At 42.1% G+C, this 25,549-nt stretch overlaps 1 protein-coding gene across 1 annotated transcript in view; it reads left to right on the forward strand.

The window, feature by feature from the left end:
• The window catches only part of LOC139367565 (MORN repeat-containing protein 1-like), a 75,835-nt gene extending 50,516 nt beyond the window's left edge, over positions 1-25,319 (forward strand). Inside the window, exons 13-14 of the mRNA XM_071105817.1 lie at positions 19,008-19,078; positions 24,871-25,319. Of these exons, the coding sequence (XP_070961918.1) occupies positions 19,008-19,078; positions 24,871-25,013 (214 nt within the window). The 3' untranslated portion in view covers positions 25,014-25,319. The remainder of the gene's footprint in view (positions 1-19,007; positions 19,079-24,870) is intronic.
• Positions 25,320-25,549: the final 230 nt, after the last annotated feature.

Consider the following 25,549-nt stretch of genomic DNA (forward strand, 5'->3'; position numbering starts at 1 on the left):
CCAGCCAAGTAAGCTACGCCAGTTCTAAAGCGAAGCAATGTGCTTAGTATTAGGAAAGTTAAGAAATAAATATATTAGGCCTTATCAAGGCTCAGGCTAAGACCCAGATGCAAACACAGGAGGCAGATAGTACGAGTCTGAGTTTATTATAGTTCAAGGGGCAGGCAAAAGGTCAGTCAAGGAAGGGTCGTAATCCAAATTAGAGTCAGGCAGGTACAGGACGGCAGGCAGGATCAGGACAGACAGGTCAGAACTGGGAAGACTAAGAAAAACTAGCGCATAGGGAACATGGGAACACGCTGGTAGGACTTGACGGGACAAGACGAACTGGTAACAGACAAACAGAAAACCAGGTGTAAATACACAGGGGATAAAGAGGGGAGATGGGAGACACCTGGTGGGTGGTGGAGACCAGCACAAAGACAGGTGAAACAGATCAGGGTGTGCCAGGCCTAGCCTATAGAAAGCTGATGGGACACCATCATTAATGTGCTTAATATTAAGAATTGAGCAATAAATATAGCAGCACCGGAAAGCTGGGGTCCTCTTTTAAATAGTGTCCAGTTAAAACTCTGTTTCCTCATGTAAATGTGCTTATATGGGCTTATAGGAACATGTTTCACTACTAGGTTCTGTAGGCTATGAGCTTTGCAGGCCCTTCAGTTGTGATACAAACCTTATCAAAACATATAGGCCTATGGGCTAGGCTACGTGGTGCATGCGACTGATTTGAAAAGAATCACAAAAAAATGCATATGCTGTTTCTTGCTTGAGACTGCACACACCGGGCATCATTTACAAGTGCTAATATTCTCACCCGTTAGACTTTTCTTAATTTGATCTTGTCTTTACATATACTAAATAATATACAGTACTAGTCAAAAGTTTGGACACCTACTCATTCAACAGTTTCTTTATTTTTACAATTTTCTACATTGTAGAATAATAATGAAGACATCAAAACTTTGAAATAACCCATATGGAATCATGTAGTAACCAAAACAGCGTTAAACAATTCAACATATATTTGAGATTCTTCAAAGTAGTCACCCTTTGCCTTGTTGACAGCTTTGCACATGCTTGGCATTCTCTCAACCAGCTTCATGAGGTAGTCACCTGAAATGCATTTCAATTAACAGGTATGCCTTGTTAAAAGTTAATTTGTGGAATTTCTTTCTTTCTTAATGTGTTTGAGCCAATCAGTTGTGTTGTGACAAGGTAGGGGTGGTATACAGAGGATAGCCATATTTGGTAAAAGACCAAGTCCATATTATGGCAAGAACAGCTCAAATAAGCAAAGAGAGGTGACAGTTCATCATTACTTTAGGATATGAAGGTCAGTCAATCTGGAACATTTCAAGAACTTTAAACATTTCTTCAAGTGCAGTTGCAAAAACCATCAAGCGCTATGATGAAACTGTCGCTCTTGAGGACCGCCACAGGAATGGAAAGGCCCAGAGTTACCTCTGCTGCAGACGATAAGTTCATTAGAGTTATCAGCCTCAGAAATTGCAACCCAAATAAATGCTTCACAGAGTTCAATTAACAGATGCATCTCAACATCAACTGTTCAGAGGAGACTGCATGAATCAGGCCTTCGTGGTCGAATTTCTGCAAAGAAACCACTACTAAAGGACACCAATAATAAGAGGAAGAGATTTGCATGGGCTAAGAAACACGAGCAATGGACATTAGACCGGTGGAAATCTGTCCAAATTTGAGACTTTTGTTTCCAACCGCAATGTATTTGTGAGACGTTGAGTAGGTGAACGGACGATCTACGAGGCACACTTAACCAGCATGGCTACCACAGCGATACGCCATTGCATCTGGTTTGCGCTTAGTCCCACTATCATTTGCTTTTCAACAGGACAATGACACAACACACCTCCAGGCTGTGTAAGGGCTATTTGACCAAGAAGGAGAGTGATGGAGTGCTGTTTCAGATGACCTGGCCTCGACCTCAACCCAATTGAGATGGTTTGGGATGAGTTGGACCGCAGAGTGAAGGAAAAGCAGCCAACAAGTGCTCAGCATATTTGGGAACTCCTTCAAGACTGTTGGAAAAGCATTCCAGGTGAAGCTGTTTGAGAGAATGCCAAGAGTATGCAAAGCTGTCATCAAGGCAAAGGGTGGCTACTTTGAAGAATCTTAAATATAAAATATATTTTGATTTGTATAACACTTTGGTTACTACATGATTCCAAAAGGGTTATTTCATAGTTTTGATGTCGTCACTATTATTCTACAATGTTGAAAATAGTAAAAAATAAAATAAAAATCCCTTGAATGAGTGTGTCCAAACTTTTTTGGCTGGTACTGTATGTGTGAAATTTGTTTTGATTTAGAATGGGCCATTATCATGCACCTGTCATAACAAGAGCAGGGGAAAAATGACATGTCATGCGTATGCACTTGAATAGCGAATGGAAGACACTTTTCCGGTTACTCTTCATGCCAGGCAGGTAGGATACTCCAGTTGTAAAGCGAAGCAATGTGCATAATATTAGGAAAGTTGATCAATAAATATCTTAGGCCTAGCCTATAGAAAGTTGATGGTCTCCTCCTCTTTTTAATAGAGGCCATCAAAACTATTTACTCACAGAATTGTATAGTATAGCCTAAAGAAATGTTGTGCAACTTGGGCTTATATGAACTCTTATTTCATTCCATGCATCAACCAGCTATGAGGAGCTGGCTCTCGCTGTGCATCAGGTGAACCTATTCTGATCAAACTCTGAATGCCAGGGCTCTCATGAAGTGTTTGATTCGATTTTCGATTGCATTTGAATTGATGTTAGAGTGATACAATAGTAATACAATAATAGGCAGAAGTTGGTACAGAGTACAGTAACTTATAGCCTCCCCAGTTCCCCTTGCCTGACTTTCCCTGGCAACAACATTTTAATAAATCTAACCACCCCCTGACAGCAGCAACCATCTTGTCAGCAGTTAAAAGCTCAGAAGTGGGTTTGACCGAAACTTGACCTTTCATCACAAGTATAGGGTCATAACAAGGTGAATGAGTCTAAGCATACTTTGACAGGTGGCTGTTTTCATCAGTCCTGCGGCAGCCTTGTGTTCTCAGAAAACCAGTCGTATTCTCAGAACCTCAGATAGCCACGGTGGGGCCCAGACAGGAGGAGTCTGAGCTTCTGATGGTGTCTGAAGGGCACAACACACACACAGAGGTCTCCTGAGAGGGGACATAACAGTTTATCATAACACAATTTATTACCCCTTTAAAAGGTATAAGGTCTTGGTTTAATCCCTTCAGTATCATGGAGGGTAGGTAGTTTGCCCCGGTGATGCGTTGTGCAGACCGGACCACCGTCTGGAGAGCCTTGCGGTTGAGGGCGGTGCAGTTGCAGTACCAGGCAGTGATGCACAATCGAGACCATCCTGTCGAGCTGTATCTGTAAAAGTTTGACAGGGTTTTGGATGACAAGACACATTTCTTCAGCCTCCTAAGGTTGAAGAGGCGCTGTTGCACCTTCTTCACCGCACTGTCTGTGTGGGTGGACCATTTCAGTTTGTCTGTGGTGTACGATGAGGAACTTAAAACGTTCTACCTTCTCCACTGCTGTCCCTTCGATGTGGATAGGGGGGTGCTCCCTCTGCTGTTTCCTGAAGTCCACAATCATCTTCTTTATTTTGTTGATGTTGAGTGAGAGGTTGTTTTCCTGACACCATACACCCGAGTGCCCTCACCTCCTCCCTGTAGGTTGTCTTGTCGTTGTTAGTAATCAAGTCTACTACTGTTGTGTTGTCTGCAAACTTGATGATTGAGTTGGAGGCGTGCTTGGCCACGCAGTCGTGGGGGAACAGGGAGTACAGGAGGGGGCTGAGCACGCCCCCTTGTGCGTGACCCCAGTGTTGAGGGTCAGCGAAGTGGTGATGTTGTTTCCGGTTGTGGCCGGTAAGGTGGAGGTGATATGACCCTTGACCAGTTTCTCAAAGCTCTTCATGATGACCGAAGTGAGTGCTACGAGGCGGTAGTCATTTAGTTCAGTTATCTTTGCCTTCTTGGGTACAGCAACAATGGTAGCCATCTTGAAGCATGTGGGGACAACTGCCTTTGATAGGGAGTGATTTGAATATGTCCGTAAACACACCAGCTAGCTGGTCTGCACATGCTCTGAGGACGCAGCTAGGGATGCCGTCTGGGCCAGCAGCCTTGCGAGGGTTAACACGTTAAAATGTTTTACTCACATCAGCCACACACAGAGTGAGAGGGGGGGGGGGGGGTCAGTTTGTTAGCGGGCCGCAAGGGTGGCACTTTATTATCATCAAAGTGGGCAAAGAAGGTGTTTAGTTTGTCTGGAAGTGTGACGTCAGTGTCCGGGACATAGCTGATTGGGGGAGGGCTTTGGACTTGCGTTCCTGTATATTCTTATGATTACACCAGGAGTCGTTAATCATGAAGCATACGCCCCCGCCCTTCCTCTTCCCAGAGAGGTGTTTATCTCTGTCGGCGCGTTGCATGGAGAAGCCTGGTGGCTGAACCGATTCCGACAACATATCCCAAGAGAGCCATGATTCCGTGAAACAGAGAATGTTACAATCTCTGATGTCTCTCTGGAAGGCAACCCTTGCTCGAATTTTGTCTACCTTGTTGTCAAGAGACTGGACATTGGCTAGTAGTATACTCGGGAGCGGTGGGCGAAGTGCACGTCTACGGAGCCTGACCAGGTGCCCGCTTCATCTGCCCCTTCTGTGGCGCTGTTGTTTTGTGTCGACTACTGGAATTAGATCCATTGTCCTGGGTGGTGGTCCGAACAGAGGATCCGCTTCCCTCAATGTCAGTAAGACCAAGGAGCTGATTGTGGGGGGTGTGGACAGCCTAGTACATCACTGGGGCAAAGCTCCCTTCTATCCAGCCACCCAAGCTATAGACTCTTCAATTTGCTTCCGCACGGCAAGCGGTACCGGCGCATCAAGTCTGACACCAACAGGCTGCTGAGCAGTTTCTATCCACAAGCCATAACATGCTGAATAGACGCGCATGCGAGCGTCCACGTGTGCCATTGCATTACCACCACAAACTGTACTGGAGTGTGGACCACAGTTCTTCTAAACAAATCATTGGCCAGTGCGTCAAGTGTGTGCTCTGAACACTCCAAGAGCGAAACAAGATGGGTGAGACTAAAGCTTAAGAGGGTGTGAACGATGTTGAATGGGTGTAGACAAGGAATAGCTCTTCAGTAGATAACAAAACATTCAAAGGCCATTTTCTCAAGTGAGTTTACAAGTTTATCAACTTTCAAAGCAGAATTACTTTCCCATTCCCAATGCAGTATATGATATACAATTTTGTAGCTCTGAGTCTCTACTTTTCTGCAATGTAAAGAACACAATTTAAAATGTTGCTACATAAGACCGAATCCAAGTGGTGAGTCACATATGCTCCTATAAACCAATGAGGAAATGGGAGAGGCAGGACTTGCAGGGTGTCAAGCAGCAAAAATAGAACCAAGTTTTACTTTAGTGCCTGGCTACGAAGAGCAGTTTGGATGAAATGATTGAATAACATGTTTGTGTAAATTGGCTACATGGACTATCTGCATTGACCCTTCTATTTTATTTTTGCACTGTCCCTATGCACACTCACACACTCACTCTATGCACATTCTACTCACTCACTCACTCACTCACTGACTCACTCACTCACTCACTCACTCATACTGACTCTATACACATGCATACCCAGTTACCTTACCCTACCACTCCAGTATCCCTGCAAATATGGTATTGGCACTGACCATGCATATAGCTCACTTACTTTCCTGTGTTGTTCTTATTCCTATTTCTTGTGTTTTTGTTCCACTTGACTTGTTTATAAATGTTTTCTAGTACTACTGCATTGTTGGGAAAGAGCAAGATCCTCATGGATCCTTGCAGAGATGAAAAGTTACAGCATAAAGGGAAAGGGGATACCTAGTCAGTTGCACAACTGAATGCATTCAACCGAAATGTGTCTTCCACATTAAACCCAACCCCTCTAGGTTACATTGGATAGATTTTACTCATTCTGTATATTGAAAATGTTCACCCTCACAGCGTGTGTGCCATTGCGACAGGAAAATGTCACCCTTAACGATATGGTGACATCACCAACCATTTCCCCCAAAATATTATTGAAAACATTCTGACTTTAACAAGAGAACTAAAGCAAACAATAACAATCAGAGTGTAGTCTGGAACTCAGGTAATGGAGCCCCGGGCACTGGCGACATGATCAACATGAAATAAATAATGTGTAACCACGGGGGGGGCTAACCGTCCGCCCGGCCTCCATGCTGCCACTACTGGGAGTATTCATGTTTTACTGTACAGCTGCTGCACTGTTTTAATGAACTACACAATGAGAGCTGGGCGGCTGTTCCATCAAATACTACATTCCCTCTCTCACTGCGGTCTGCAGCACTGTCTCGTAATTACTCCCCTTGTAAATTCCATTCCATAGAATACAGCTGCATGTATTACCGTTCAGTTGTTGGCAGCTGAGATTTCACTTGTTTTCTTGGAACTAAAGCAAGGGTGTTGAAGAATTTTTACATTTTTTAAGAGATGTTGCAATGTATTGGATTCGTGTTTTTTAAGTGTCAGAAATTATGGAGTATATCAGCAAAGGGTGTCACTTTCAAGGGTAATTTTGTTATAAGTGTAAATGTTTGTGCTGTATGTACAGTGGGGTCGGAAATGATTGACATCCTTGATAAAGAGGAGCAAAAATGAATGATACATACTGTGATAAAACATTTGGAGAGTATGTCTTTACTATAAACGTAACAGGTGAAGTTTTGTTCCCATGTTTCATGAGCTGAAATAAAAGATCCTCAAAATGTTCCATATGCACAAAAAGCTTATTTACATGCCTGTTAGTGAGCATTTCTCCTTTGCCAAGATAATGTATCCACCTGACAGGTGTGGCATATCAATGAAGCTGATTAAACATCATGATCATTACACAGGTGCCCCTTGTGCTGGGGAAAATAAAAGGCCATTAAAATGAGCAGTTTTGTCACACAACACAATGTCACAGATGTCTCAAGTTTTGATGGTGCGTGCAATTGGCATGCTGACTGCAGGAAGGTCTAATGATCAATTGTCCTTTTAAAATGATAAACTTGGATTAGCTAACACAACGTGCCATTGGAACACAGGAGTGATGGTTGCTGATAATGGGCCTCTGTACGCCTATGTAGATATACCATCAACAATCTGTCGTTTCCAGCTACAATAGTCATTTACAACATTAACAATGTCTACACTGTATTTCTGATCAATTTGATGTTATTTGAATGGACAAAAAAATAGCTTTTCTTTCAAAAACAAGGACATTTCTAAGTGACCCCAAACTTTTGAACAGTAGTGTAATTGGCAAAAGTGGGCATGTAAGCCATCCATACCCGTTGTGACACACTCACTTCCACATCTTGTTTTGGACACGACTGACATTATGACCAAAATTATCCTATTTACACTTACTAGTAAATCTTGACACTATAATTAATGTTTCTGATTCATACTGATGGCACATAGGCCATTTGTAACCAAGAAGTTGATTCTAGGAGGCAGTTCCACTTTAAGGTCAACGGCATCATAAACTTTACCCAGTACCAGGACATTTTACCCAAAAACCTGGAGGCTAAAACAAGACAATAATGACAAGCACATATCAAAATCCACAAAAATTAATAATTAGCCACAACATCAAAATTGTTCTATGCCCATCTCAGTCTCTCTGGATTTGAAACCCATTGAAAATGTGTGGTTTTAATTGAAGAGGCTAGTCCATAAGTGCATACTAAGGATATCAAGGATCTGGAAGGATTCTGTATGGAGGAATGGTCTAAGATCCCTCCCAATGTTCTCTAACTCATAAAACATTTTAGAAAAAGGCTCAGTGCTGTTTTCCTCGCACAGTGAGGCATTGGAAGGTATTACAAATCATTTTGACTCCTTCCATATTTTGAACGTTTTATCACTTGTTAAACAAATTCTCTTTCTCTGAGCAATTGTAGTAATATAAAATAATATAGTTTCCCAATGTGCAATACAGTTCATTATTTCAATTATTTATTTTATACAGTTATTTTTTTCAAGGGTGTCAATAATTTCAGACCCCACAGCACACTGTGTACAAAACATTATGAACACCTGCTCTTTCCATGATAGAGACTAGGTGAATCCAGGTGAACGCTATAATCTCTTTTTGATGTCACTTGACACAACTGTGGGAAGCATTGGAGTCAACATGGGCCAGCATCCCTGTGGAACGCTTTTGACACCTTGTAGAGTTGAGACTGGTCTGAGGGGAAAAGGGGGTGCAACTCAGTATTAGGAAAGTGTTTTTTAAAGTTTTGAACACTCAGTGTATGTTTGTGCTGTATGCTTTGTCCACTACCAGAACCACAAGTCGTTTTACTTAATCTGTCATCAATATTGATACTTTACTTTTCCCCCATATTTCTGTGTTGCTCAGAAGGGCCTATTGCTTCTGCAGTTGGTCCATCTTTAAGCACAGTCTTTGACGTGATTTACAGTAGCAGGAGGTAAACCAGCAGGCACGACAACCACACACGCACACATACACACATCCTCCTCCTCCTCCAAAGGCTGCACACAAAGGTTGAATCATAAGAAAACACACAATGGCACAAGCGAGACAGCTCCCACCACTCTCTATGCACCAGCCAGGAGAATACATTGTACATTAACAATACCCAGAGAAGAAAAAGTGGCTTTTTATACACCTACTGAATAGGTCTGAAAAGCTAGGCTCTGTTCCCGTTGGCGGTGGGGGATAATAACTAAAAGTATGTGCGCTGGGGGGGAGCTTCGGTTTACTCTGGGGTTTCACTGTCTTCACTCCCTAATCCCCCCAGCTCTGCTGGAATAGCTCTTCTGTGACGTAATGCAGGGAGGGAGCTGAAGAAAAGAAACTCATAGCTAAACATATTGAGGGGGGATTGTATAGTATTGCAAGGGGACCTAGCTAACCCCCTCTGAATAAAAAAAAGCCTCTTGTATGGAGTGTGCATGTTTGGTACGTGCATGCGTGTGTATGTACGTGCATGCGTGCCTGAGACATACCCAGGGTAGAACACACACAGTAAACCATTAGGCAAAGGCAGGAGAAGTGTTGAAGAAAGGTTCCCCCAACTCTCAGATATAAATCTGGACTGTGTAGAAAAGGTAAACCCTGCTGGTGTAACTGTGAAAAGTTACATCCTACCTAGATGGTGGAATGGTGAAAAGTTACATCCTACCTGGGTGGTGGAACCGTGAAAAGTTACATTCTACCTAGGTGGTGGAACCGTGAAAAGTGACATCCTACCTAGATGGTGGAACGGTGAAAAGTTACATCCTACCTAGATGGTGGAATGGTGAAAAGTTACATCCTACCTAGATGGTGGAACGGTGAAAAGTTACATCCTACCTAGATGGTGGAACGGTGAAAAGTTACATCCTACCTAGATGGTGGAACCGTAAAAAGTTACATCCTACCTAGATGGTGGAACCGTAAAATGTTACATCCTACCTAGATGGTGGAACGGTGAAAAGTTACATCCTACCTAGATGGTGGAACGGTGAAAAGTTACATCCTACCTAGATGGTGGAACCGTGAAAAGTTACATCCTACCTAGATGGTGGAACGGTGAAAAGTTACATCCTACCTAGATGGTGGAACCGTAAAAAGTTACATCCTACCTAGATGGTGGAACCGTAAAATGTTACATCCTACCTAGATGGTGGAACGGTGAAAAGTTACATCCTACCTAGATGGTGGAACGGTGAAAAGTTACATCCTACCTAGATGGTGGAACCGTGAAAAGTTACATCCTACCTAGATGGTGGAACGGTGAAAAGTTACATCCTACCTAGATGGTGGAACGGTGAAAAGTTACATCCTACCTAGATGGTGGAACGGTGAAAAGTTACATCCTACCTAGATGGTGGAACGGTGAAAGTTACATCCTACCTAGATGGTGGAACGGTGAAAAGTTACATCCTACCTAGATGGTGGAACGGTGAAAAGTTACATCCTACCTAGATGGTGGAACCGTGAAAAGTTACATCCTACCTAGATGGTGGAACCGTGAAAAGTTACATCCTACCTAGATGGTGGAACGGTGAAAAGTTACATCCTACCTAGGTGGTGGAACGGTGAAAGTTACATCCTACCTAGATGGTGGAACCGTAAAAAGTTACATCCTACCTAGATGGTGGAACCGTGAAAAGTTACATCCTACCTAGATAGTGGAACCGTGAAAAGTTACGTCTTTGATTTGTTGCATCAGGTGAATTGAGTAAAGGCGAATTACTGGGATCATTGGTCACCCCTTGAGTGACGTCCCCCTCTCAAAAGGCAGCTCCATATCCTGTTTACAATAAACCTCTGCACTCCATGGGTTCTCGCTCTTTCACTCTCCCGCTTCTCCGTCTCTTTCGTCTTCTGCCGCTGTCTCGACAAGACGTATAGTAAAGGAAAGGGACCCCCCCCCCCCCCCCCCGCCCCGAGGGGCAGTTTCAGACAGAGAAGCACACTCTCAAAGACATACCCATCACCTTGTGTATTCATTGAAAAGGAACAGCCGGGGGTGGGGGGGGACTGTATCTCCCAGGGGTCCTTTGAAACCTTGATTTTTTTTCCCTCTGTCTTTTTTCGTAAAGATCTTTGGAATGTGCTCTCCAGCTGTAGGAACCCTAGATGGCTGACGGGGGGGATGTTTACAATGCCCCCCCCCCCCCCCCCCCCCCCTCCTTCTTACACCCCCAGCTCCATCTCCATGTTCTTATTCACAGAAGTAGGTCTAGGGCTAGTTTCCTCAGAATGGCACCACTGCGTATTTTGAAGGCCCCATGTCTGAAACCACAGGTTTGAACCCTCCCTTCCTTTAGTCCCGCAGCGTTCTCATCTTTTGAAAGCTTTTCAACCGCAATAGTGAAATCTCTTGCATTGGTACGCCAGCATAATGCTATAATAAGGGCCTCAGAGTTGCGGAAAAAGCAAATGAATGGCAACAGACAGCCTTGTGACAGGAAAGCCATTATGTGACGGCTTCATAATGCGACAGAGTCTCGGATTCCAAAGCAAAACAACCCCACAATAATCGCTATACTCCATAGAAAAACCAGACCACTCTCATGCACGACTACTGCTAACCAATGTAATTCCATCATTAGAACCCAGTCCCTTAAATCCTTGCAGAGTTTTTATTTTTTATTTTACAAGGCTAAAACCTAAATGAGCGAAAATAATTATTTACACACCGACAGTTCCTTCCAAAACGTCACATTGGTTGTTTATGGACAATATGAAATATAGTATGAAAAATCGGGGACCCTTGGGGGGGTGTTCTATATCTTGGTTCTGTTTTTGCGGCTCTTTCTTCAACCTTCAGCAATGCCTTGACTTCCCCCATAACTTCCTCTCCAAAGTATAGGCTTGCACAGCCTTTCAGTCAATCTCAGGTTACAGAAAATACAAAAATGTAATCTTGGAGCCGAAGTAAAAAGGCTTTGTTTGAAATGAGGGACCTTGAGTAACCTATTACGTACAGTATTTGAATCGTGTTTAATTATTTCCTATTGAATTGAGTGGGTTATATAACTTAGCTTGGATCTGTCTTCTGACATGTTTTTCCACTGCTGGAAGGAAATAGCTCAAAGTCCACCATATTAATGAACCCCATGTGGACAGTGGGCGTTAATGTATGTAGAGTTCTTGAAATTAAGAGTTTTACCTGTCTATTTCATTACATATAGTATATATGTTGGCTACTTTAGTGTGTCTGTCTGTACTTTTCAAAAGCTTAGTTTCATTTAATATTACTGTTACTGTTTTTCTATTAAGCTGATATTAATTATAGAGGAATTAAATACCAAAAGAAAGGTTCTGAATAAACTATTTTTTAGGAGATGTCAGCCCTGGGATTGTTATGTACTTGCCCCAAGATGCTGTGGGGGCAGGAACAGAATGTTAAATCACAAGTCACTATTAGAGAGTTAACTAGTTAAAAGTGATAGTTCAGCCCAAATCAACATTTCTGTCATTTCCATATCATTAAAGTGTCCTACAGTCAGCCTGATTTCCAAGGAATGTATTGCATATTCGCCCAAAACCTCAACAGTCTTCATTTCCAAAAGGAATGGAAAGAATGTAACCTCACCTTATTACAACTCAATGTCCTTAAATACATCTTGAAATCGTCAAAATAAGTTAAATGTGTAACAAGGGTGCCGGCTGACTTCAGGACACTTAAAGGGGAACTTGGCTTCATTTTTTGGCTTGCTCCTCAAGAAATGGTGGTGGCCATGACAGAAGCCAAACTTCAGTTGGCTTGGTGGTGTGGTTTGATTTGGGTGTGTCTTGGCTGTGTCCTTGCCACCACTAAGACACACCCATCTGTCAGAAACTTGCATGCGCTGTTCCCCCCACTCAATCACAACAAACAAACCCCGGCAGCTGGAGTTCAATAACTAATAGATGTATGGTGAGATGCTGGAGGAGGCTCTGAATAGGTCAGTAGCCTACAGAGTAATATGAGGAGAATGCAATTGCTGAATTTACGTAGATATTTTAAATGAAGTGTTTTGATACCTTTTCAAATGTAGTGAGGTCCATGTATAGAATAAACAACACTTTACGTAATACCATAGAAGCAGTGTTCTGCTAATGTAACAATGTGCACATTTCATCGTTCATGGTCATTTCCAGTCGATACAGATATTGTGCCTATCTGCATTTTGTCTGGTGGTGATGGGGCTACCTTGGCAAACATGTCAGAGTGGTCATATCTTCCTGTGTGGTGTCCTGTATACAACAGGAGTTCCCTGATCCTAGTGCAGAAGACAATACAAGTAAAAGTTGTGTCTAGAAAATGTTTTATGCAGAGTTCCAGGTCTCTTTCTAATCAGAGACATCAGTATCAAGCCTGTCAGTCTGGACTTCACAGCATCTTGCAAGCCTCCATGAAGAAAGGACAAAGCTTTTTGCTAATGCACTTCACAACCAAAATGAGTCTACTAATTGTATCTGCTTGGCTGGGGATTTAGCCTCCTATTTTGTCAAGCCGTGTATAGAACTCTTCAGATTTCACATAACATACATTACCTGTCGTTGTTGATGAAGTCGTCTGTGTTATCTGGGCAGTAACTCGGAGCACTATCGGAGACCTCATGATGGCGTATCCTTTTCATAGGAGTCGAGGGAGACTCTGGCAACAATGGAGGAGGTGTCGTAAGGGTACTTATGTCACATGACACACGTTTATTCTGAGGTCTTGCCTGACAAGCTGTGAAAATGGCAAGGGATCAGTTAATGAAATTATTTTTTGAGGTGACTAAATGATTCCAATCATATTGCTGGGCATGATACCCACCTTTGCTCTTTTTGGTAGGTTCCGGCATGACCAAGGGACCAATCATCCCTCAATTATAAGCATAGCTCGAGAAAATAATGGAATCTGGTTTGGAAGCTAATTCTATGCTTTTCATACACTACTGTTCAAAAGTGTGGGGTCACTTAGAAATGTCCTTGTTTTTAAAAGAAAAGCAATTTTTTTTGTCCTTTTAAAATAACATCAAATTGATCAGAAATACAGTGTAGACATTGTTAATGTTGTAAATGACTATTGTAGCTGGAAACGGCAGATTTTTTTATGGAATATCTACATAGGCGTACAGAGGCCCATTATCAGCAACTATCACTCCTGTGTTCCAATGGAATGTTGTGTTAGCTAATCCAAGTTTATAATTTTAAAAGTCTAATTGATCATTAGAAAACCCTTTTGCAATTATGTTAGCACAGCTGAAAATGTTGTTCTGATTAAAGAAGCAATAAAACTGGCCTTATTTAGACTAGTTGTGCAGTTTTGTCACATCAGCGCTGTTGCTGGAGAATTGAATGTTCATTTCTCTAGCATAAGCCACCTCCAAAGTCGTTTTAGAGAATATGGCAGAACGTCCAACCGGACTCAAAACCGCAGACCACGTGTAACCACGCCAGCTCAAGTACTCCACATACGGCTTCTTCACCTGTTGGGTCATCTGAGACCAGCCACCCGGACAAACTGTGGGTTGGCACAACTGAAGAATATCTGCAAAAACTGTCAGAAACCATCTCAGTGAAGCTCATCTGCGTGCTCGTCGTCCTCACCAGGATTTTGACTGCAGTTCTCCGCCTTTACCAACTTCAGTGGGCAAATACTCGCCTTCGATGACCACTGGCATGCTGGAGGAGTGTGATCTTCATGGATGAATCCTGCGTTCAACTGTACCGGGCAGATGGCAGACGTTTGCTGATGTCAACGTTGTAAACAGAGTGCCCCGTGGTGGCGGTGGGGTTATGATATTGGTAGACATAAGCTCCGGACAACTAACACAACTGCATTTTATCGATTGCAATTTGAATACACAGAGATACCGTGACGAGATCCTGAGGCCCAGTATTGTGCCATTCATCCGCCCCAATCACCTCCTGATTCAGCATGATAAATCATGGCCCCATGTCGCAAGTCTACAATTTCTGCAAGCTGAAAATGTCCCAGTTCTTTCATGGCCTGCATGCTCACCAGACATGTCACCCATTGAGCCTGTTTGGGATGCTCTGGATCGACCTTTACGACAGCGTGTTCCAGTTCCCGCCAATATCCAGCAACTTCGCACAGCCATTGAAGAGGGGTGGGACAACATTCCTCAGGCCACAATCAACAGCCAGATAAACTCTATGCGAAGGAGATGTGTCACACTGCATGAGGCAAATGGTGGTCACACCAGATACTGACTGGTTTTCTGATCCTACTTTTATTTTATAAGGTACAGTATCTTTGACCAACAGATGCATATCTGTATTTCCAGTGAAATCCACAGATTAGGGCCTAATGAATTTATTTCAATTCAGTAAGATTTTGAAATTGTTGCATGTCGCGTTTATATTTTTGTTCAGTGTAATTATAATCTCAAAATGGTATGTACCCTATATCAGTCAACAGAATCCAAGTCTCATCAGTCTACTCTTGGCCTACTTGAAGTAGGCTACACATTGAGAGTGTGCGTAATTGTGCATGCTGAACGGCTTTCAATATCTGGGAAAATATTCTCATCAGGCAGCAGTGTCGTAGAATGTGGCGATGAGACTTGTAGAAACTTACATTGGCAAGGAGAGAAATGTCACCATGTACAATTTCTTCACTTCACTGTCATTGGTGAACAAGTTGCTTGCAAAGAAAACAAGCCACAAAGTGAGACGGGAGCTCCCACCCTCTGCTCAAAATAAGGCACATGCACAGCCGTTGTATTCCACAACGGTGCTGAAGAATGACAAGACAACGGGGACACAATAGAGAGAGAACCGTAAACTATTCCACACTACACCCCAAAAAAAGTATGTCAAAGTGTGTCAAGCAAGTGAAAGTTACGAAGATTTATGTCAACAAGGGATAACGGCTAAATTAAAGATGCACACAATGTAAGCATGAGCTGACAATAGTGGACTCTTTGACTGCTGTCATAGCTACACTTACAGTGCACTTGGAAAGTATTCAGACCCCTTTTTTGAGAAATGTTTGTAAATGTATAAAAAATAAACAGAAATACCTTATTTACATAAATATTCAGACCCGTTGCTATGAGAGTCCAAATTGTGCTTAGGTGCATCTTGTTTCCATTAATCATCCTTGAAATGTTTCTACAACTTGGAGTCCACCAGTGGTAAATTCAATTAATTGGACATGACTTGGAAAGGTACTCACCTGTCTATATAAGGTCCCACAGTTGACAGTGCATGACAGAGCAAAAACCATGCGATGAGATCGAAGGAATTGTCTGTAGTGCTCCGAGACATGATTGTGTTGAGGCACAGATCTGAGGTACCAAAACATTTCTGCAGCATTGAAGGTCCACAAGAACACAGTGGCCTCATCATCTTAAATTGAAGAAGTTTGAAACCACCTAGAGCTGGCTCCATGGCCAAACTGAGCAATCAGGGGAGATGGGCCTTGGTCAGGGAGGTGACCAAGAACTCGATGGTCACTCTAACAGAGCTCCAGAGTTCCTCTGTGGAGATGGGAGAACCTTCCAGAAGGACAACCATCTCTACAGCACTCTACCAATCAGGTCTTTATGGTAGAGTGGCCAGAAGGAAGCCACAGTAAAAGGCATATAACAGCCCGCTTGGAGTTTGCCAAAAGGCACCTAAAGGACTCTCGGACCATGAGAAACAAGATCTTCTGGTCTGAGGAAACCAAGATAAAACTATTTGGCCTGAATGCCATGTGTCACGTCTGGCGGAAACCTGGCACCATTCCTACGGTGAAGTATGGTGGTGGTGGCAGCATGCTATGGGGATGTTTTTCAGTGGCAGGGACTGGGAGAATAGTCAGGATTGAGGGAAAGATAAAAGGAGCAAAGTACAGGGAGATCCTTGATGAAAACCTGCTCCAGATCGCTCAGGACCTCAGACTGGGGCAAAGGTTCACCTTCCAACAGGAAACGACCCTAAGCACACAGCCAAGACAATGCAGGAGTGGTTTCGGGACAAGTCTCTGAATGTCCTTGAGGGGCCCAGCCAGAGCCTGGACTTGATGCCGGTCGAACATCTCTAGAATTACCTGATAATAGCTGTGCAGCGAGGCTCCCCATCCAACCCGACCAAATCTTGAGAGGATCTGCAGAGAAGAATGGGAGAAACTCCCTAAATACAGTTGTGCCAAACAGACTCGAGGTTGTAATCGCAGCCAAAGGTGTTTCAACAAAGTACTGAGTAAAGGGTCTGAATATTTATGTAAAATTTCAGTTTTTTTTAACCTTTATTTAACTAGGCAAGTCAGTTTTAACTAGGCAAGTCAATTTTCAATGACGGCCTAGGAACAGTGGGTTAACTGCCTGTTCAGGGGCAGAACGACAGATTTGTACCTTGACAGCTCGGGGGTTTGAACTTGCAACCTTCCGGTTACTAGTCCAACACTCTAACCACTAGGCTACTCATTATGGGGTATTGTGTGGAACTTTGTATCCATTCACTGATTCACTAATATACAGCAAATCTCAACTGAGTTTCGTAGACGGGTCTTCCCTGGCTGTATGACACTGCTGAGACATAAACATGATGAGCATAGTGTTGTGTACTGACTGTGCACCATGACAGTGTAGCCTGTAGAGCTGTTTATACCGTGTCATTGTGAAAAGATAGGGAAATAGCTAGGGAAACTGACAGATCAATAACCTTACATTGCTATACTGACTCTAATAAAAATTCACATTGGTCTGTCAAAAAAGATCAGAAAATCAGTCTTTAATTGTTTGGCTGCTGGTTTCATTGTTTGATTCAGGTCTCGTGTGATTGAGACAAAAATAATAGCTAAAGTTAGCTAGTGGTACATTTAAAAAAAACAAAAAACGCCTACAAAACTTTTCCATACACCCAACAGCTGTTAGATACTGCTGCCTAACAGAGCTGAACTGGCTCTAGTAGCTACCGTAATAGCTAGCTAGCTAGTTCATTCCCTTCAGACAGAACATCAGTTGAGAGGGGATGAAACATTAGCTAACGGTACATGTCAGTTACAATACTCAGCCCTGGGAACAAATACTTTTTAACATTTTAAGTCAAAAAGCAGTTACCTTGCCGGCTACATCCATCAAATAAAGAGTAGCCAGTTTCTACTCTGTTTGCTTTTACAACTTGGAGCAAAACGCGCAACACACACACAGACAGCAGCTGGCCAGCAGCACCGTGCTTGTCTTATAAGCCAGCCTTTCAGAACGCCAAACAGCTTAACCAACTACTGTGAGGTGCTTTTTGTATCACTGTGCAATGATAAAGCAATTTTAGAATGTGGGGGGGATCATGTCCCCCCCCGTCCCCAGTGAAAGTTGCCCACCTGAGTTTTTGGATGAACTCAGAAAATAAGGTCTGTGGTAAACGTAGGCTTAGGAGATCTTATACGTTTTGTTCTATGAGATCATCTTCATCAGCAAACGTACAATTTTCAAGCATTTATGTAATTTAAAAAAGCACATAAAGGCTTCATAAAGGTCATGTTAACTGACGGATATTATTTCATAGAACAAAATAAGATCTCCTAAGCGTGTGTTAATCTCGGACCTTATTTTCATTGTTTACCCAAAAACCTATTCTTTCCCCATTAATTTTTCGCCATAGTTTTTTGGACTACAAGCTGGTGAGGTCTATAATCCTCTCTTATGGCCCTCTCAATATCTTTTTGATCTTATGCAGCGTTCATCAAATCAAATCAAATTTTATTTGTCACATACACATGGTTAGCAGATGTTAATGCGAGTGTAGCGAAATGCTTGTGCTTCAAGTTCCGACAATGCAGTAATAACCAACAAGTAATCTAACTAACAATTCCAAAACTACTGTCTTGTACACAGTGTAAGGGGATAAAGAATATGTACATAAGGATATATGAATGAGTGATGTACAGAGCAGCATAGGCAAGATACAGTAGATGGTATCGAGTACAGTATATACATATGAGATGAGTATGTAAACAAAGTGGCATAGTTAAAGTGGCTAGTGATACATGTATTACATAAGGATACAGTCGATGATATAGAGTACAGTATATACGTATGCATATGAGATGAATAATGTAGGGTAAGTAACATTATATAAGGTAGCATTGTTTAAAGTGGCTAGTGATATATTTACATCATTTCCCATCAATTCCCATTATTAAAGTGGGAATTGCATGCATGTATGTATCAATGCAGTCGAGATAGCAAGACCCTTACTACTCTGTAAGATCTCTTTCCGCTCTTCCGTACTCCGCCAAAAACATAATATCTACTGTTTGATTCTATCTTTCCCATGCTAAAATATTTGTGAAGGTACACTGGGTTTTTTGTGGCAATAGATAACAGTGGATTAAATGGGCTCTGTGCCCAGTTTAATCGATTCATTTGTAGGTCCCGATTCCGTGATGTTCTTTAAATGAATTGATGAAGCTCTTTCTCTCTCTCTCTCTCTGCAGGTCAAGCACGGGGTCTTGTTTTACCAGCAACACAAAGAAAAGCTCCATTGACAGCAGGAGTGTGAGGCCAGGTGACACAGGCGTCTTGCACCCATTATTTTAGAGGGGGCACGAAGTACGTGAGGATGGGGGGGAGGCCCTCCGGAAGTCTGCGAGTTTTTCAAACATCTGTAATCTAGAGCACAATCATTATGCCCAATTCTATGTAAAATAATAATCCTGCATAGGTCATCTAAGCATAGCTTTTTACCTTTTCAATTGTCATTTTAATGAATGATGCACATTGATTCTTTAAGAACGCTTATGCCTTAGGAGTTTAGTAAAACTGCTACACTGGTATATAGTGTCACAACCCAAGAATTTAAGCAATATGAGTATTTTCTAAAGTCTAGCAACCTTGCCAGCAGACATGCCAGCTAAGATAGACAAGCTACTAGACAAGCTACTCTAACTTGATGATTGATAGTCTGAAATGGCTTGGTAGCTAGTTATGAGGTTGGGAGATTGGGAACCTACAGTTGAAGTCGGAAGTTTACATACACCTTAGCCAAATACATTTAAACTCAGTTTTTCACAATTCCTGACATTTAATCCTAGTACAAATTCCCTGTCTTAGGTCAGTTAGGATCCCCACTTTATTTTAAGAATGTGAAATGTCAGAATAATAGTAGAGAGATTTATTTCAGATTTTATTTATTTCATCACATCACAGGTACACCTCCAATTGACTGAAATTATGTCAATTAGCCGATCAGGAGCTTCTAAAGCCATGACATCATTTTCTGGAGTTTTCCAAGCTGTTTAAAGGCACAGTCAACTTAGTGTATTTAAACTTCTGACCCACTGGAATTGTGACACAGTGAATGATAAGTGAAATAATCTGTATGTAAACAATTGTTGGAAAAATTACTTGTGTCATGCACAAAATAGATGTCCTAACCGACTTCCCAAAACTATAGTTTGTTAACAAGACATTTGTGGAGTGGTTGAAAAACAAGTTTTAATGACTCCAACCTAAGTGTATGTAAACTTCCGACTTCAACAGTATCTAGCTGGCTAGCTAAAGCCAACTTCATAAAATTGCTAGGTGGCTAGTGTTACAAAGATACAACAAAACATGTTTGTTTTATTTATTCATCAAGAAGGAATCAATAGCTTGATCAAATTAATTTACAAACATACCTCCTGTGAGTCCTGCCCATCAACAGCAGCGAAAATCAAACATTGTGTTTGTCATTGAAAACTCTTTCTCCTCCTCCACTACCGTAGCATATCTTTTGCTCTGTGGTGCACCTTGGAGTGAACCGCTTACTAGGGAGAACGGGGGTACTCTTTGCGTGGTCCAGTCAGTGTGGCCCCTCCGCAAAGTACAGATGACAGATCTTTTTCTAAATAATTGTGAGAAAATGTGCGCTTGAAAATGAAGTTTAGTAATTCATTTCAAGGGTAATTCCGCCACTTTTCAACCTCATTTATTATTTCCAGCTCCATACCAGATATGTGAAAATGGTGTGTTTCTATGATCTCTGGTTAAAAAGATACAGTGCCTTGCGAAAGTATTCGGCCCCCTTGAACTTTGCGACCTTTTGCCACATTTCAGGCTTCAAACATAAAGATATAAAACTGTATTTTTTTGTGAAGAATCAACAACAAGTGGGACACAATCATGAAGTGGAACGACATTTATTGGATATTTCAAACTTTTTTAACAAATCAAAAACTGAAAAATTGGGCGTGCAGCAAACTCTCTCCAGAAGTTCAGTGAGGATCTCTGAATGATCCAATGTTGACCTAAATGACTAATGATGATAAATACAATCCACCTGTGTGTAATCAAGTCTCCGTTTAAATGCACCTGCACTGTGATAGTCTCAGAGGTCCGTTAAAAGCGCAGAGAGCATCATGAAGAACAAGGAACACACCAGGCAGGACCGAGATACTGTTGTGAAGAAGTTTAAAGCCGGATTTGGATACAAAAAGATTTCCCAAGCTTTAAACATCCCAAGGAGCACTGTGCAAGCGATAATATTGAAATGGAAGGAGTATCAGACCACTGCAAATCTACCAAGACCTGGCCGTCCCTCTAAACTTTCAGCTCATACAAGGAGAAGACTGATCAGAGATGCAGCCAAGAGGCCCATGATCACTCTGGATGAACTGCAGAGATCTACAGCTGAGGTGGGAGACTCTGTCCATAGGACAACAATCAGTCGTATATTGCACAAATCTGGCCTTTATGGAAGAGTGGCAAGAAGAAAGCCATTTCTTAAAGATATCCATAAAAAGTGTCATTTAAAGTTTGCCACAAGCCACCTGGGAGCCACAAGCCACCTGGGAGACACACCAAACATGTGAAAGAAGGTGCTCTGGTCAAAATTGAACTTTTGGCAACAATGCAAAACGTTATGTTTGGCGTAAAAGCAACACAGCTGAACACACCATCCCCACTGTCAAACATGGTGGTGGCAGCATCATGGTTTGGGCCTGCTTTTCTTCAGCAGGGACAGGGAAGATGGTTAAAATTGATGGGAAGATGGATGGAGCCAAATACAGGACCATTCTGGAAGAAAACCTGATGGAGTCTGCAAAAGACCTGAGACTGGGACGGAGATTTGTCTTCCAACAAGACAATGATCCAAAACATAAAGCAAAATCTACAATGGAATGGTTCAAAAATAAACATATCCAGGTGTTAGAATGGCCAAGTCAAAGTCCAGACCTGAATCCAATCGAGAATCTGTGGAAAGAACTGAAAACTGCTGTTCACAAATGCTCTCCATCCATCTCACTGAGCTCGAGCTGTTTTGCAAGGAGGAATGGGAAAAAATGTCAGTCTCTCGATGTGCAAAACTGATAGAGACATACCCCAAGCGACTTACAGCTGTAATCGCAGCAAAAGGTGGCGCTACAAAGTATTAACTTAAGGGGGCTGAATAATTTTGCACGCCCAATTTTTCAGTTTTTGATTTGTTAAAACAGTTTGAAATATCCAATAAATGTCGTTCCACTTCATGATTGTGTCCCAATTGTTGTTGATTCTTCACAAAAAAATACAGTTTTATATATTTATGTTTGAAGCCTGAAATGTGGCAAAAGGTCGCAAAGTTCAAGGGGGCCGAATACTTTCGCAAGGCACTGTAAGAATCAAGGTCCTAAAAAAATGCTTCTCTGTGACATCACAGGGTAGGATTAAAAAGTAAGAAAACAAGTTTCTAGACAGTTTCTAGACATTTTATAACAAGCGAGTCTATATTTTGAGGCTGATTCCCTGACCTGTCAATGTTTTTAATTTGCTGTTTTATGATTTTGTTATACACTTGTGAATTCTATGGTTTTTACTAGATTACTTGTAGTTTTTCATGTTGTCTGTCTGTAATTGTGTAATGACATGGTGCTGCCTATCTTGGCAGGACGCTCTTGAAAAAGAGATTTCAAATCTCAATGAGCCCTTCCTGGTTAAATAAATAAATATACAGGGGGTACCGGTACAGAGTCAATGTGCGGGGGCACATGTTAGTTGAGGTAATTGAGGTAATATGTACATGTAGGTAGAGTTAAAGTGACTATGCATAGGTTATAAACAGAGTTGCAGCAGTGTAAAAGAGGGGTCTGGGTAGCCCTTTGATTAGCTGTTCAGGAGTCTTATGGCTTGGGGGTAGAAGCTGTTAAGAAGCCCTTTGGACTTTGACTTGACTTGTATTGTGCTGGAGATAATGAAAATGATTTGAAAAGTGGTGGACTTGCCCTTTAACATCTGAAAAATGTGAGGGGGCACGTGCCCTTGTGCCCCCTATGGACATGACTCTTCTACCAAGTGAGATTAAGTCAGACCTGCCCTATGGTCAAGGTAAAGCCTTTTGCTCATTTTCAAGAATTGAAACTTTCTTTCAGACTCCTGGCAACAAAGTGGAAAGCAAATCAAAAACAAAAATGAAAGGAAAGTATAAGGCAAGTGTTTAACAGATAATAACCGAGCGGAGCTTCCTACAGCATTTCCATTACCCTCTCCTTTCACAGTGTTTCATGTATAAAAATACATAAATATATGGAAGGATATGAAATTAGATTGGTGACGACCATGCAGAAACTGAGCACCTGTCCGCCCATATCCCTTCCCCTCTGAAGTAACCTGCATGCTGGAGTTTTATTTCCATTGCTGTAGACCTCTGTGGATGTTTTCCTTGGTCGTCTCTGGGAGCATTGTGGCGAGGAGCAGGGAACAGGCAGCAGCTCTGTAATTTTGCGTTCCTCCTGCTTTTGGAACTAAAGATGCTCTCTTCAGTGTTTTGTAGATTTATTTTTCCTTAATGATATTTCCAGCCTTGCCTAAGGACACGCTATCTAAGATGGAGGATCAAACACAATACGAAGTGTGAGAAATCTCACTCTGCATTATGTTTAACTAGCATATCTAGCATTTAACTAGCATACTGTCTGCGTGCACGTTCAACCAATTGTGAACAAAAAAAGTGAAATTTAGACGTTCCCCTAGTTACTTATGCATGGTATATGAGTTGTACATAGTTTATCTATACGAAAGTTTGAATAAGAAATAATTAAGAATAATTTGACTTGCACTTTAAGTTAAGAATATTCTCCGAACTGTTTTAGATTTTGCCTTTTATACCCTCTCACACACAAGACACAAAACTCTCCTTCAGCAAGTCATTCAGCCAGCGACGGTGATATTTCATACGTCAGGGGACATGTGTGGCGGGCCCATAACTCAGGAAGTGGGGCTTATGTTCGGGGAGCCTACCCGCTATAGATACTATACCCCCTAAGCTTACAGACCTAATTCCTCTATCTCATAACACTACCTTTGCCGCTGTGTGGAGGCATGGTATACATCCCAAATTGCACCCTTTTCACTAGTGCACAATTTTTTTTTACCAGAGCCCTATGGGGGCTATATAGTGCCCTGGTCAAAAGTAATACACTACATAGGGAATAGGATGCTATTTGGGATGCAACCATGATGAAGTGATAGCCCGGAGGAAGAATGCCTGCCCCACGGTAAAACGATCGCCTGGCTGCCACTGCTGCTGAGCTCTCTGTGGACTGGAGCGGTTGGCCAGAGGACAACAGCTGAGGAACCTATCGGCCTAGAGGGCCAGGGCTCTGATGTCTTTGTGCCATGTTAACCCAGCGGATTTACAGGACACAGTGTGATGTCATGGGATATGCCCTGTCAGCTGTGATAGTCCCCTCTCTCTCCGCCTCGCTCTTTCTGGTGAGTATATACGCAAGGCGGATTGACAATTTTTTTAGTCAGTTAATAACAAATTCTTATTTACAATGACGGCCTACCCCTGCCAAACCTGGATGACGCTGGGCCAATTGTGCGCCGCCCTATTACCAGAGGACAAAGGAAGAAAGAAAGTGAACTCAGATGTGATCTTTCTGCACATGTGGCGAACCATTTGCTTTTGAACAGCCTTTCTATCTGTGCAATCGCTGTGGTACTGCATTGCCTATGTGCTGTCATTTATGGTTTGATTTCATTCATGGAATCCAACATAAAGCATGAACTCAACCAGCTATAGTTAGCATTAGCTTCATTATTTTCTTCAGGGACTAAAGGATATTTAATCCAGATCAAAATGATTGTGTTGATACTGTTAAACATTATGGAAATGTAACTGTCCCCTCGTCTCAGACAAGGTCATATCACTGCAGCAGTCAATGCCAACCTTCTGTATCAAACAAAGTCCCTTTGACCCTAGGGAGCACCAAGTCTGAAGCCACCAGCCAACCTGTTAACCCATTGATGACTAGACCCATATTTCCTCAACCTTTGTGAGTTGGGAGTACAATGTCACTTAATATTTACATTTGAATTGCTTTTTTCTCTCTGCCATAGGTGAATATGTGATTATGGTGAAAGATGTAACCAACCCACCATTTCAAGGCCAGACCTTATCCCCAGCATTTGCCCTGCTGCGCTTGTTTCCTGCCAAGACCAAAAGTAAAAACAGCCAGACGGACAAAACCAAGAGTAAGTGACGTCCTTCTCAACACGTCAGAGACTTTCATAGAAGACTTTAGAAGAGAAGCATGACACGACCTTCAGCACTCAGAACCTCACAAAAAACTCTTCAATGGGACATAAACATGTTTGTTCTAGCATCAACTGTCACATCAACTTTGGCATTTATTACTTCAAATTGTTTATACATGGTCATGTTTTCAGTATGGAAGAATCCAGACATGGTTTTAGTGACAGTTGGGAGAGTGTTCCTCATTGATACAGAGCAGCAGAGTTTATACTTTACTGGAAATGCCCTAAATTATTCTAATAAGGTTCTATATGATTGGAAGCAGCCTCATTTAACCTCAAATAAAAACGAGTGAAATGAAAATGACTGGTGAATGATAATTACGCAAGGTCCAGCATGGCCTCAGAGAATAGACATAACATAGTAACTGTAAATCTCCGACCCGCCAATTAGTATGATATGTTACATTTGGTATGACAGAAGGTTACTTAAGCCAAAAGGGTCGTTCCGGGAAATGAGTGCCTTTTTGATATTTTAAAGGTC

This window comes from Oncorhynchus clarkii, chromosome 16 (assembly GCF_045791955.1).
Source record: "Oncorhynchus clarkii lewisi isolate Uvic-CL-2024 chromosome 16, UVic_Ocla_1.0, whole genome shotgun sequence".
In the NCBI taxonomy this organism is placed as follows: Eukaryota; Metazoa; Chordata; class Actinopteri; order Salmoniformes; family Salmonidae; genus Oncorhynchus; species Oncorhynchus clarkii.